This window comes from Rhinatrema bivittatum, chromosome 4 (assembly GCF_901001135.1).
Source record: "Rhinatrema bivittatum chromosome 4, aRhiBiv1.1, whole genome shotgun sequence".
NCBI classification, from domain to species: Eukaryota; Metazoa; Chordata; class Amphibia; order Gymnophiona; family Rhinatrematidae; genus Rhinatrema; species Rhinatrema bivittatum.
The window spans coordinates 171,184,480-171,198,457 of record NC_042618.1 but is presented as its reverse complement, the minus strand read 5'-3'; the positions used below and the strand labels follow the sequence as shown (position 1 = coordinate 171,198,457).

Sequence of the window (13,978 nt, the reverse complement as noted above, 5' to 3'; positions counted from 1 at the left end):
TAATAGAAATAAAATCTTCTTTCATGGTTTGAGGCAAGTCCTCAACCATCACTATCTGTTGAAAAAGATTTTAGGGGAGAAAGGACTTGTAATCTAATCTTAAACTCTGCTGCAAAACCATCCGGTCCAGGAGTTTTATAACATTTAAGGTTCTGTATTACCTGTGAAATTTCTCCCTCCGAAATAGGTCGGTTGAGTCTGTCCAATTGTTCGTCCTTCACCTTAGGTAAAATAATACTTTCACAAAAAGATTCTAGATTATAAAAATGTGATGCTTCCCCGGAGTATAAGCGACTATAGAAGTGTCACAGAATATCTAAAATCTCTTTATTGGAACTGTGGTGCGCACTCTGCTCCGCCTGCATCCCTGGAATAGACCGTAAACCCTCCATAATCTTAATCAACTGAGCCAGACTTTTCCCTGTCTTATTCCCAAATTGGAAAAAATGATGCTTTTGATGCAAGAATTTTCACAGTATGCTGGTGAATCATACTATTCACCTGGCTTTGCAAGTTAAAAAACTGTTCATGATTGGCTTCAGTCATATCGCTTGCCAAAACCCCGATGCACCCTCTCCAGTGACCTCTCTAGCTAAAGAAGTTCTCTTGCCCCCTGGTTTTTCCTAACATTAGAGTAAGAAATAATGTCCCCCGTAACACAACTTTTGCTGTATCACAATATAGTTGTGGGTATTACATATGTGTGAGATTGAATCGCACAAACTCTTCCCACTTACTTGCGCTCCGTGACAGCTTTGAATGGTATGTACCTTTAAGTATGTTTTAAGCTATGTAGCCTCTTTTGTTATATGCTGCACCATATTGTACTCTTTCTTTACAGAACTTATTGAATACCTATGGTCCCTCCCGATGCAGCCACCGCGAAACACGGGACCGTGTCGGGGGGACTGTTATAAGTGTTTGTTTTTGACGTGTGGAGTTGCCGCTTTTCACTATTTTCACTCAATAAACATTAATCTTTTGAATTCTGGTGGGACTGAAGATTTGTTCCTGCACCTTGGTCCTTTGAGATAATTGAAATCTCCCATTATTACTGCACTATCAGTTTGGTTAGTTTCCCTAATTTCTCTTAGCATTTCACTGTCTGTCTCACCATCTTGGCCAGGTGGACGATAGTATACTCATCACTATTCTCTTCCCCGACACACGAGATTTCTACCCATAAAGATTCAATTGTGCATTTAGTCTCATGCAGGATCTTTATCCTGTTGGACTCTATGCCATCCCAGACATAAAGCACCACCCCACCACCAAGATGCTCTTTTCTGTCATTGCGATATTTGTATCCCGGTATAGCACTATCCCATTGATTATCCTCTTTCCACCTTGTCTCTGAGATGCCAATTAAGTCTGTTATTATTTACTGTTATACACTTTAATTCTCCCATCTTACTTCTTAGACTTCTGGCATTAGCATTCAAACATTTCAAAGTGTGTTTTTTGTTTGTATTTACATTCTGCTTTTCAGTTGACAGAGATAAATTGGAATCTTTTAGCTCAGGTGAGTTTTTAATTATAGGCACTTGGACTACTTTTGTTGTTATTGGAACCTGTCTGAGATGCCCTAACTGTAATGCTTCATTAAGGTTAGCGCCAGCAGTCTGGTTCCACCCTGGTTAAGGTGGAACCCATCCCTTCGGAAAAGACTCCCTTCCTTCCCCAAAAGGTTCCCTAGTTCCTTACAAGACTGAACACTTCTTCCTTGCACCATCGTCTCATCCATGCATTGAGACTCCGAAGCTCTGCCTGCCTCTGGGGACCTGCGCGTGGAACAGGGAGCATTTCAGATTTTAGCTTTCTACCTAAGAGCCTAAATTTGGCTTCCAGTACCTCCATCCCACATTTTCCTATGTCTTTGGTGCCCACATGTACCACAACAGCTCGCTCCTCCCCAGCACTGTCTAAAATCCTATCTAGGTAATACGTGATGTCTGCCACCTTTGCACCAGGTAGACTTGTTACCAGGCGATCCTCACGCTACCCAGCGGTTTACATTCCTAATAATCGAATCACCAACTATGATGGCCGACCTAACCCTTCCCTACTTCGTAGTATCCCTGGGAGACACATCCTCAGTACGAGAAGACAATGCACCACCCTGAAAGCAGGTCCTTGTTACAGGATCATTTCCTGCTGCACCAGGTTGATGCTTTCTGATCAGGAGACCTTCCTTCTCCAAGGCAGCACCAGGGCTGCCAGACTGGAGTTGGGACTTGGCTACTATGACCCTGAAGGTCTCATCTATATACCTCTCTGTCTGTCTCATCTCCTCCAGGTTTGTCACTAGCCTCCAGAGATCGGACTCGTTCTCTGAGAGACAGGAGCTCTTTGCATCGGATACACGTACAATTTCTCACTGGTGGGTAAAAAATCATACATGTGACACATGATGCAAAAGACTGGGAGGTCCCCCTTTTTCTGTTGGACTGCTCCCTTCTTCTTAAATTTGTTCAGTTCCTTGTTAAATTTTAGGTTGCTAAGGGTGTACAATTAGGGTCCTTTAAATGTAATAGTGTATTCACTATATATCTGGTAGTGACCTACAAGGGAATAATCAAACTCTTAGCAAGGAATGGGATATTTCTGAATTTAAGTTTAAAAAAAAAAATTGAGTGACACCTTCCTATAAATTAAAGGATGAGCTAGGGGTGGGAAATACAAACACACAAATAATATACCCCAATAGTTTACTTCTCCCAATACTTTTAAGTTTTAAAAATGTCTCCAAGCAGTACTTACTGATTCTTTCCAGCTACCAACAAGCTGATCCTGTCCTCTCAGTGCTCCCACTGAGAGCCATAGTCTAGGCAGAGAAAGAAGGGGAGGAGGGAGGCAAGGGAAGTTTGAGGAGGGAATTGAGTGATAGAGACAGCAAGAGTTGATGTAACAGTTTGTCAGATGGACATAGTAGTCTTTGGCAAGTGCAATAACATACTGGAAAGTGATCAGCATGAACTTGAACTGTATGAAGTCAGCAGGGGATTTTAGCCGTTCAAAGTACATATCAGAAGCTTCTTTGCTTCTATATACTTGGTAAAAATTTATAAGTTCAAGCACTCCCATTTGGTCTTGCAAGATCGCCAAGAAATTTTGCCAAGATGATGGAAGTAGTGGCATTAGCACTGCGGAAACAGGACATAATGGTCCCACCCCTCTCTGGATGACTGGCTTATAGGGGCCATTTCCTTCCAGGAAAGCCAGCAAGCCACAGAAATGGTAGTGTGGCTTAAGGAACAATTGTGGTGGGTAGTAACTACTTAAAGAGCAGCCTAAATCCCTCCCAGTCCCTCAAATTCCTAGGAACTCTGTTCAATATGACAGAAAAAGGGGTCTACTCAGGTACCATGCTTCCGGGGTCAAAAAAATATCCAGGATCTGGGACTTCTTCCACTTTAGATCTTGTTCCATGGGCCAGAGCACACATGCGCCCTTTCCAGCAATCCGTACTATCCACCAAGTTAAGGGGACCTATATGGTAGAAGTAGTGGTCAGAACCCTCTAGTCTATTAAAGGGCATAGACTTAGATTCTCCCTCTTTGGATCACTGTAACCACAGATGCCAGTACAGTTGGCTGGAGAGCCCATTGCATAAGCTGGGTAGGGATGTGAATCGTTTTTCAACGATTAAAATTATCGTCCGATAATGTTAATATCGTCTTAAATCGTTATAGAACACGATACAATAGAAATTCTAACGATTTATCGTTAAAAATCGTTAAATCGTGTTAGTGCGCACTAACTCGATTTAGTGTGCACTAACTGAAAATGATACAAATAAACACTTTCCAGGTCACTGAAGGTCAGTTAGGAATGAATATGTGTTCCTATTGGCTGGCTGCCCTCTTATCTATTGATGTTACCAAGGTTACCACTGAGGTGATGGTTGGGGGGATGGGAAATGGAACTGGAAACTAACGAACACCAACAGAAAATGAAACAAAGTGTTCACACTTCCCAGGTCAGTAAAGGTCACTTAGGAATGAATATGTATGTATGTATTCCTATTGGCTGGCTGTGCTCTTATCTATTGATGTTACCAAGGCTAACACTGAGGTAATGGTTGGGGGGATGTGAAATGGAAACAGTTGGAAGCTTGACAAAAAAAGTAATGTAATGATCAGCACTCACGTGACTAGAACTTGTTTGTTTATTATTTTTGTTAGCAGGCACCTGAAATGCTACTGCATGTTGAATTTGCCAATCACTGTGCATTTTAGAAAGGTGGTCCTGGCTGGAACTGTACACAGTTCAAATATATGTAATTGATTGTTGGTAAGTGTATTTTTTAAGTAGCCACACTGGCACAAGTATGTTTACTTTTCCTCCTACTTAACTCACTAGCTCAGCTTTGTAAGAAGGGCTTCTCTGCTTGTGTGTTGTTTTTGTTTGGTGTGAGGAGAGCAGAAACATCAGATCTTTATTCAATCTACTACAGTCATCTCTTACAGTGCCCTATCCCTATTAATACCAGGAGTGTTGTGATCTTCCTGCACACAGTGCCCTAACCCTGATACCAGTCTGAGACAGCTCCCTCCCTGCATTACTAGTGAGAGGCTGGCTTCACAGACAGGGGGGAGCTGCCTGACCCTCACTCCTGACTTCCCCCATGTCCCAGCTAGTGAATGGTGTGTGGGTGAGGGGGGGGGGGGGAGGATGGTGAAGTCTGAGACAGCTCCCTCCCTGCATTACTAGTGAGAGGCTGGCTTCACAGACAGGGGGGAGCTGCCTGACCCTCACTCAAGCAGAGAAGCCCTTCTTACAAAGCTGAGCTAGTGAGTTAAGTAGGAGGAAAAGTAAACATACTTGTGCCAGTGTGGCTACTTAAAAAATACACTTACCAACAATCAATTACATATATTTGAACTGTGTACAGTTCCAGCCAGGACCACCTTTCTAAAATGCACAGTGATTGGCAAATTCAACATGCACGTGTCTGCTAACAAAAATAATAAACAAAGAAGTTCTAGTCACGTGAGTGCTGATCATCACATGTCAAGCTTCCAACTGTTTCCATTTCACATCCCCCCAACCATTACCTCAGTGGTAACCTTGGTAACATCAATAGATAAGAGCACAGCCAGCCAATAGGAATACATATTCATTCCTAAGTGACCTTTACTGACCTGGGAAGTGTGAACACTTTGTTTCATTTTCTGCTGGTGTTCATGAGTTTCCAGTTCCATTTCCCATCCCCCCAACCATCACCTCAGTGGTAACCTTGGTAACATCAATAGATAAGAGGGCTGCCAGCCAATAGGAACACATATTCATTCCTAACTGACCTTCAGTGACCTGGAAAGTGTCTATTTGTATCATTTTGAGTTAGTGCGCACTAACTGGGAGTTAGTGCGCACTAATCGGGAAAAAACGATTTTTAACGATTTTTCAACGAAATAATCGTGCCAAACACGATTTTCTTCTCCTGCCACACGATTTCTATCGTTAAGACGATATGGAAAACGATTCACATCTCTAAAGCTGGGTGACTCAAGGTCGATGGTCGACAAGAGTGTCAGCATGGTCTATAAACAGACTAGAAATAAGGGCCATAAGATGGGCATTACTCAATTTCCTTCCCCTGGAAAGGGGAAAGATTGTAAGAATATTTTCAGATAATGCCACTGCATTAGCATATGTGAACAAGCAAGGGGGTACCCACAGCCATACCCTAGCAATGGAAGCAGGCAGGCTTTTCAGGTGAGCAGAGCAGGACTTAAATCTACTCTTGGCAACCCACATTGTGGGAATAGAGAATGTTCAAGCCAATTTCCTAAGCAGAAACAGGCTAGTTCCTTGGGGGATGGCAACTCTGTCCATATGCCTTCCAGATGATAGTACAATGGTGAGGGCACCCTTCAATGGTCTTAATGGCAACCCAGGCAAATGCCAAGACAGACAAGTTTTTCAGTCAGTGGAAGGAACCAGAGTCCAGCGGAATAGATGCCCTGTTAAAATCCTGACCAAAAGACATTCTTCTATATGTGTTCCCACCCTGGCCTCTCATAAGCAAGATATTAAGAAGAATAGAGGGTTACTCATCCATGGGGATTCTGATAGCCCCAGATTGGCTAAGAAGGCCTTGATATACAGACCTAATAAGTCTAGTATTGGGAATCACGCTGCATCTTTCCAGGGGGCATGGGGGCCTGTGGCAGGGCCGAGTACAATGGAAATCCACCTCAATTCTGTCTTAATGACTTGACCCTTGAAAGGGTGAGCTTATGAAGAAAGGGCTACTCTGCTAGTAATTGCAACAGTGCTGAACATGTGAAAGGCATCCACATCCCTTGCTTAAATACAGGTTTGGTGCCTGTTTGTACGAGCCTAACAAACTGTTTCCCCTTGGAGAGCAAACATCTAATGTATTTTAGACTTTATCCAAAAATAACTAGACCTAAACTCCTTGAAGGTACAAGTGGTGGCTATATCTTGTTATATAGGGCCTGGCAAAGGACTGCTAATAGCCTCACGTTCAGACATAATCCAGTTCCTCAGAGAAGCTAAGCCAATCTACCCCCCTCCAGACTGGTGGTCTCACAGTGGAACCTCAGTTTAGTTCTCAGATCCCTAATGGGTCCACCCTTTGAACCAATAAAACTGTCATCCTTAAAGGACATCTCCTTAAAGATGGTCTTCCCAGTGGCCATTTGTTCTGCCAGGTGTATCCTGTTTTGTATAGATGCTATCATGTAGACACCCATATTTGGTATTTTCACCAGATTTTTACCTTTCGTCTGGTCCCATCCTTTTTGCCTAAGGTGATATCTCCCTTTCACGTCAATCAGTCAGTTTTGAAAGATAATGGGTTCAAAGATAAGGATACCAATCTACATTTGCTGGATATCAGGTGCATATTACTGAGGTATCTAAAGATGATGAACCCTTTAGGAAATAACACATTTTTTAGGTCTATGGAGGCCCTCAGAAGAGGGAGGCAGCCTCCAAGGCAGCCAAAGCCAGAAGTAATGAGAGGCAATTATGTCACCTAACTACTCGGGGATAAACAGGTACTACTCAGGCTTCATATGCATTCCACCAGAGCACAGGTTTCATTTTGGGCAGAGGCGTCATCCGTAGCCCCAAAAGACATTTGCAAGGCATCCACTTGGACCTTTCTGCACTCCTTTACCAAATATTACAGATTTCACGTGCAAGCCAAGGCAGAAGCAGCCTTTGGATCGAGTGCTTTAGAGCAGCACTGTATTCTTATTGGGGATGAGGGAGGGTGATATACAGAAAGAGAGAGCATGTCACATAAGCATATAAAAGCTCATAGAATGAATTGGGGCCCCCCCCCCCCCACACACACTTTTTTTTTATTGTCCATCTGCTCTGGAAGGAGGTTACTGGCAACTGCCTAAGACCACACCTTCCCTATAGATGGATGTGATGTCATAAGGGAAAAGGTGTGCCCTCCTCTGCAGCTATGGAGGGAGAATTCCATGGATAAGGAATGGTCTAGCAGAACCGAAAAGAAATTAATAGGTAAGATTAAATTTTACCTTAACCTGAATGGAACAATTTAAAACATAATTTAAATTTTAGCCTTATGAGATGGCTACATTTGTGTGTTTGTCCATATTAACTTTATTTGGTGTTCTGTCTGTTCCCAATTGTTAGAATATGTCAGTGGGGATATTAGGACTCTGGTGGTAGTGGTGGTGGGGAGGGGGTAAGGGCTGAAGAAGGGCGGGCATTTGATCCAATCATATATGCGGACTGTGATGTGTATGTCTCAGAAAGTAGACTCCTTTAATTCAGAGTGGATTGTCTTGTTTCTTTTCCCTTTGGAAAATTAGCTTTTGTGTATGAACTTAATGCCTGGCTAAAGACACGCTACATTCTTCCAGCTATGCACAGTGGTTCAGTTAGGTTAGAGGAAAATAACAGAGATGGAATCTGTAGTTCCTTTGGGCTATGTGACATTGTGTGGATGCAGAGTTTCTGTTCCAGGCAAGAATTTTGCTTAATGATTGTTCTGTGTGCCTAAACGCCACTCATGTCTAATTTTGTGAAGGCAGAAAAACTCAAACCTTCATGAGGCCGAACTGCTTCTGATGTCTTTAGCCCTGTTTGAAATGGGTCAGTCTTCAGAATTTGTGTTTCTAAGTGTGTGTGGGAATGATTATTTCTTCCTGTGTTGCATCTAGAAGTTTCATCCTGGCAATTTTATTTAAAATTCATATTTCCTGCTCTATCAACCATTGTAGGTGGGTTACAGAGTTGACATACATATAAAGTATACATAATGGATAAAACAAATGATTACAAACTGCCTGATCGGCATTACCACCTGTTATGCAAGATCAATTAAAACAACTAAAACAGATAAAGCAATGCTTCTTTGTTCTTTTTTTTTCCCCCTTTCATGTTAGCGTTCCTTGCCTACGGGAAAGCTGGGAAAATGCTGGTGGAAACAAGGTAAATTGTTAACAGTATTTGATATTAAATGCTTTTCATCTGAAAGACTGGCCCAAAATATTTTTTGCTGTTCCTTTTACGGATAAATCTGTTCTTTCCAATACTGTTCTAAGAATGTTATGCCTAGATTTGTTTCATTAGCCAGTTGTTATTGCACTCTGCTGCCAGTATGGAGACCCTGGCTATTGAGGATGATGGAGGGCTTGGAAGAAAACCTAGTATTCTTACAGCCTTCTTTCAGTTGGCCAAAGCGCAACACTGAAAGTCAGGCTTTAGAAGCTGCTCTGCCAGACCTGGGACTGGATTCAGTGCTGGAGCTGTATAATGAACAAACTTTTCAGCCTTTGGAAAACTAAGAGAAAATTAAGGCAAGAGCAAGTAGGAAAAGTCCATTGGAAGAGTGGAACTTTTAAGAAGGAAAAAAATGGTGAAAATAGTTTTGGTCCAAATAAGAGAGACTCCCTTTAAAGAAGGAGCTGAGAAGTCTATTATGAGTGATGCAGGAAACCCTGGGGAAGCGCTGAAAGTTGCAAGTGGTAGCCGCCTGCAGAGAAAGTGCTTGTTTAGAAGGATGACAAACAGGATAAATGGAGCTCTCCTTATGAATCAATAACCTTGCCCATGTACTTGCAGAACCACAATAGAAGAAATGTATTAGTTGTTGATTTCTTTTCCACCTTTCTTAGAAAATATTGGTCAATGTGAGGTACAATAAACACACAAAAACAATGCATTCAAATTAAACAGCATAAATTAAACCTCCAAAAATGTGATATTTCTTATAAGGCATACAAGACATTCGTGTTGCTTTGAATTCCAGGAACTTAACTTTGTGTCCAACTAAATAGTTCTTTTGATAGTTTTGATATAGTAGGGAAACCGCAGGTAAGAGAGAATTGCTTCATCTTGCCCTTCTGTCCATTCAGAACAATCCACTGATGAATGACTCTCAAGCTCCAGTGCCTGATGGCAATGCCCAGACAATCATATGAAATAGACTTTATTGCCTCTGAATATCATTGGTTACTGGCACATGGTTGTTCTCACTTCTAAATGCTTTTCCATTTGCAGTATGATTGGCCTGATGCTTGGAACATGCATTGCCTTTTATGTTGTGATTGGTGACTTAGGATCCAATTTCTTTGCCCGCTTACTTGGATTTCAGGTAAAACTATTTTGAGAAATAAATATTTATAACTAACATTTAGAAAACTAAGAAAATGTGTAAGATGCAGCCTAAAGAGATTTTGTTTGTAAACTGGTGTTAATGGGATGATTGGGAAGTGGGGAGATAAAAGGGTTCCCAGGAGGAAGTCCTAGTTTTTCTTGTTCAGCAAACCATTTTGTAATTGAGCACTATGGGGCTGATACAATACCGTGTGCTAGCCAGTGCGTACAACTTAACATGTGATTGGACACGCGTCCATATCCCCGCATTGGATCGTGTATCTTGTGTGTGTGTATATGCTGGTAGTGAGAGAAAATGGACGCTTGTAGATTGAGCGCCCACTTGACAGCCACCTCTCCTGGGGGCTGATGCCAAGGAGGTGCTAGGGATGCACATTTTTCCGAAGTGCCTCCTTTTCAGCGTGACCCCTCATTTAAATATTGAATCGCGCACCCATGAGAGGTGGCTGGGTGCGTGTTAGGAAAATGGGTGCTCAACACTGAGCACCCGTTTTCTGCACACAATTATTCCATCAGCCCCTTTATGATGCACAAAAGCAGAAATGGCATGAACATGCGACAAGGTGATAAAAGAAATGTCGACTTCAAATAAGTTTACAAATTTCTCTAAAGTGCCTGTAAAGTAATATAATAAATTATTTTTTTCTCCGAGGACAAACAGGATAGCAGCCCTCACACGTGGTTGACATCATCGAATGGAGCCCGGCCAGAAATTTTGATATCAAAGTTCTAGAACTTTCAAACATATCCTATTGAGCTTGTGAAGCTGTAGTTATTACCTTGCCCCCTAGGCAGTCTATCAGTCATTTTTTTTTGGGGGGTTTTTTTTCCTGCGAAGTCATGTCATAGTATTCAGCTTTGCTCCCTCCTCACAGTTTTTGTAATATTTTGTTTTCTAGAGCTGCAGCAGTTTTTCTTTTCCTTTATCTTATGGTAATTTTCTTTTTTTCCCCTCTTATTTCAACTCTGCCAGCCGCATGGTACAGCCTGACAGTCTAATTCTATCCCTTATTAAATAAATATTGCACTTGCAGTTTAGTTTCTTTGTTCTTTCCTTGCTCTGATTTGTACCTTTGTCTGGTGCTGCCAGGGCTGACAGAGTGCAGTCCATGGGTGATTCATGTAGGCTGTTGAGCCTGGGGACTTGCCTGAGTTCTACCTGGTTAGGAGTTCCATGTCTTTTTTTCACCAATTGATTGGCATCGATGGAGGTTCAGACAGTGAAGAGATCAAGAAACACAACGTTGCTGTTGTGGTGGGGAGCTCATTCTTCCCACATTCTAAGGAACCTACTCTCCACAGGCAGGAGCCCTTGGTGATGTAGCTTCTCCTCCTGTTTGCCTGTGATGGCCATGCAGTCTCCTTGTGAGAGAGGGTGAGCAGGACCCTGGGCAAGCAGAGTTGCTGCTGCACCTTTGGTGCTATTGTCCAGTAACTGTTGCCCGTGCACTCCCATGCCAGTGCACTGATGGTCTGAGGTGTCAATGTCAGGACCATGTTGGGAACTAGGACTGCCATTGTGTGCCAGGGTGCCCTCAATGCCATCGAGGTGCATGACCACTATTGACTGTGGGGCGCCAATAAAAGCTGACGGGTGTGCCGGCTGGGCCTTCTATGAAGTAAGTGTCTGGCACCAGCAGGTGCTGTAGATGCTATCAAGTGTCATGGGCTTTCTCTGCACTTGAGCTTCATCGAGCACCATGGTCCTTGATATGGCTGAGTAGCAGCAACCTCTAGTGACTTCAGTCCAGACCACATTGGGGACAAAGTCTGCTGTTGAGTACCATGGTCACTCTTGACACCATCACAGCCGGCCTCTATGCTATTGAGGTGTGGAGCCACCCTGGATGTCATCGAGTGCCATGGAGGTCATCGGGCATGTTTGCCAGTGATGCCATTTGTTGCCACTCTCAAATATGTCAAGCACCATTGACGAGGCACGGGGATCACCATTGCATGCCCTGATTGCTCTCTATGCCCTTGACCGCCAGGGATCCTTAGAGCCCTTGAATGCTACTGAAGCCCTTGGGTAACAGGAGCTTTGGACTTTGGATGTCTTCATGGGTTTCCATCTCGGGTCGGCATAGAATCGAGGCACCCTGGAGTGCCAGGGCATCCAGAGTGTGTACTGGTCGATACCCTTGATGCTCCTTTGTGGTGTCCAGATGGGGCACAGAGGGGCATTGTAGTGTTCTGTCACTGGCCTGTTGGCACCATGGATGCCAATGTGGGGACCCTGAGCTGCTGGGGTCCTGGGGCATCGGAGGCCCCGCTGGGCTTCAAGCACTATCGCTGTTGATGAGCTCCAACATTGCTTTGAGGCTGGGCGTGAACCGGACGGTCATAAGCTGCACTGGTTACTTTAAGAAAACTTCCTAAAAAATGCCAGCCAAGAGGAAAGGAAAGGTCTGTGTCTACCCCTCAGCACAGACCCTCCAAAAGGGCAGCGTTTTAATAACATTGTACGTACCTGGGAAAGCAATAGCACTAGGGGAGGAAGCCCCCGCTACGGTGAAGGAGCATTGATGTCGTTGGGGGGAGATCACCCTAAGTCCCCCGGATTCTCGCTTCTAATGGCAATGACTTCCCCTGACTTTTCACTGGCTGCCGAGATGCGGAGCACTGACGTGGCTCCTGCGACGCCGGGAGGGGGACAGAGAGGAGGAGAACCCATGACCCTCACACTTCTCGCTGGAACCTCTGAAGCATCGGGTGGTGCGGATTCGAGGTCGCTGCCGGTTACATGTACCCTGGCCAGGGAGCCAAAGGCATTTGGAAGAGCTGCGGATAGATCGGGGAAGACTACACTGGCTGGAACATTAGTGGAGGGGAAATGGGTGAGTCCTTTCAGGTTTCCCATTTCAGATGCCCTCAAAGCCTGTGATAGTAACATTGGAAGCAATTTGGGACCTAGTTGCTGCTCTGGGAAATTCTATGCGGGATTACAACACAAAGCTGGACTATCTTAATTTTAAGAAGGAAACCCATAAAGCCAATTTAATGAGATTAAATCACGGGTGGACACAATTGAAACAGCGCTGCAGAAGTCCCAGGACTGTAATGCAAAATTGATTAAGGATTGAAACAGTGTCTCCCGAAGGCTGGAAAGTTTGGAAAACTACTCGAGACATTTAAATTTACGTTTCCTCAATTTTCCTAAGATAGTGGGTAAATTTCCTAATACAACATTAAAAAAGTATTTCCTTGAAATTTTAAAATTTGAAGAAGGAAAAACTCCTTGCATTAGCAAATTGTTCTTTCTTCCTGTGTCTGCTAAAGATAAGAGTTGCCATGCAAAATTGTACCGAGATTTTGGAAAACCTGACCCAGTTCTTGGAAGATTCCACGGCCGAGTTCTATGAGCGAGCAACTCTCATGGTTTCGTTTATATCTGAGAGAGACTTGAGCGAAGTCATGGAAAGATATTTTAAATCCATTGAAGTTTCTTTTTTTGGATCTTAGATCCATATATATCCTGACTTCGCACGAGCGACACAAGATAGGAGAGATTTTCTTGCCCTGAGAACTCAGGCAGTTTCTATGGGGTTTTCCTTCATATTAAGATGCATGCAAGTGTATTGTTAAATCCCAAAATGAATGTTACGTTTTTTTCTTACCCGAGCAGTTAAAATCGTTTAACGCAAGGAGTGTTATAACAATCTCTCATGGTATCCCTAGGTCCGAGGACCCATAACAGATATGATTGCTTTATATACGTTGCCTATTTCTTGTATCTTTTTTTTTTTTCCCTTGTTGTTTTCTCCTTGAAAGTTTCACCCCCTTTCTATTTACTTTACCTGATGGGAAAATGTATATTTCCTGGAAATTTATATTTAATTTGGTTTAAGTATTGTATTTTCATATAGTAAGAATTGTCTTGCTTTGTTTTGTTAAAATGGTAAAATATAAATTTAAAAAAAACAAAATTGCTTTGAGGCTATCATCAGCCAGGGGCATTGGCTAGGTGAGCCAAAGGGACCTGTCAGTGGTGCCGGTAGTCATCTATTCCTTTGGGCACCGATGCAGCATGTTGGTGCTGCATTGGTGCTTCAGAGCCTCTGCCTTCAGGCACCACTGATATTGGTCCATTGATGCCAACAGGCCCCAGGGTCTCCATTGGTGCCCCTGACCCCCAAAGATTTTTGGATTTCAGTGTTAGTGAGTCATCAGCGCCTTTGGGTGCCTTGGACCATGGGTGCTGCTGGGCTATTGACATCCGCAGGCACTTGGGGAACAGTTGGCGCTGTATACTATCAAAGTGATCAAACCTACAACACAGTCAAGCACCGTTGAAGCCCTGGGCACGGCATCGTTTGGTGCCATTGATGTGATCCATTGCTAGTGAGCA

General features: G+C 43.4%; 1 protein-coding gene across 1 annotated transcript in view; it reads left to right on the top strand.

Annotated features, from left to right (window-relative positions):
- The window catches only part of SLC38A10 (solute carrier family 38 member 10), a 219,202-nt gene that overhangs the window by 17,921 nt on the left and 187,303 nt on the right, over positions 1-13,978 (top strand). Inside the window, 2 exon segments of the mRNA XM_029599221.1 lie at positions 8,397-8,442; positions 9,514-9,607. Of these exon segments, the coding sequence (XP_029455081.1) occupies positions 8,397-8,442; positions 9,514-9,607 (140 nt within the window).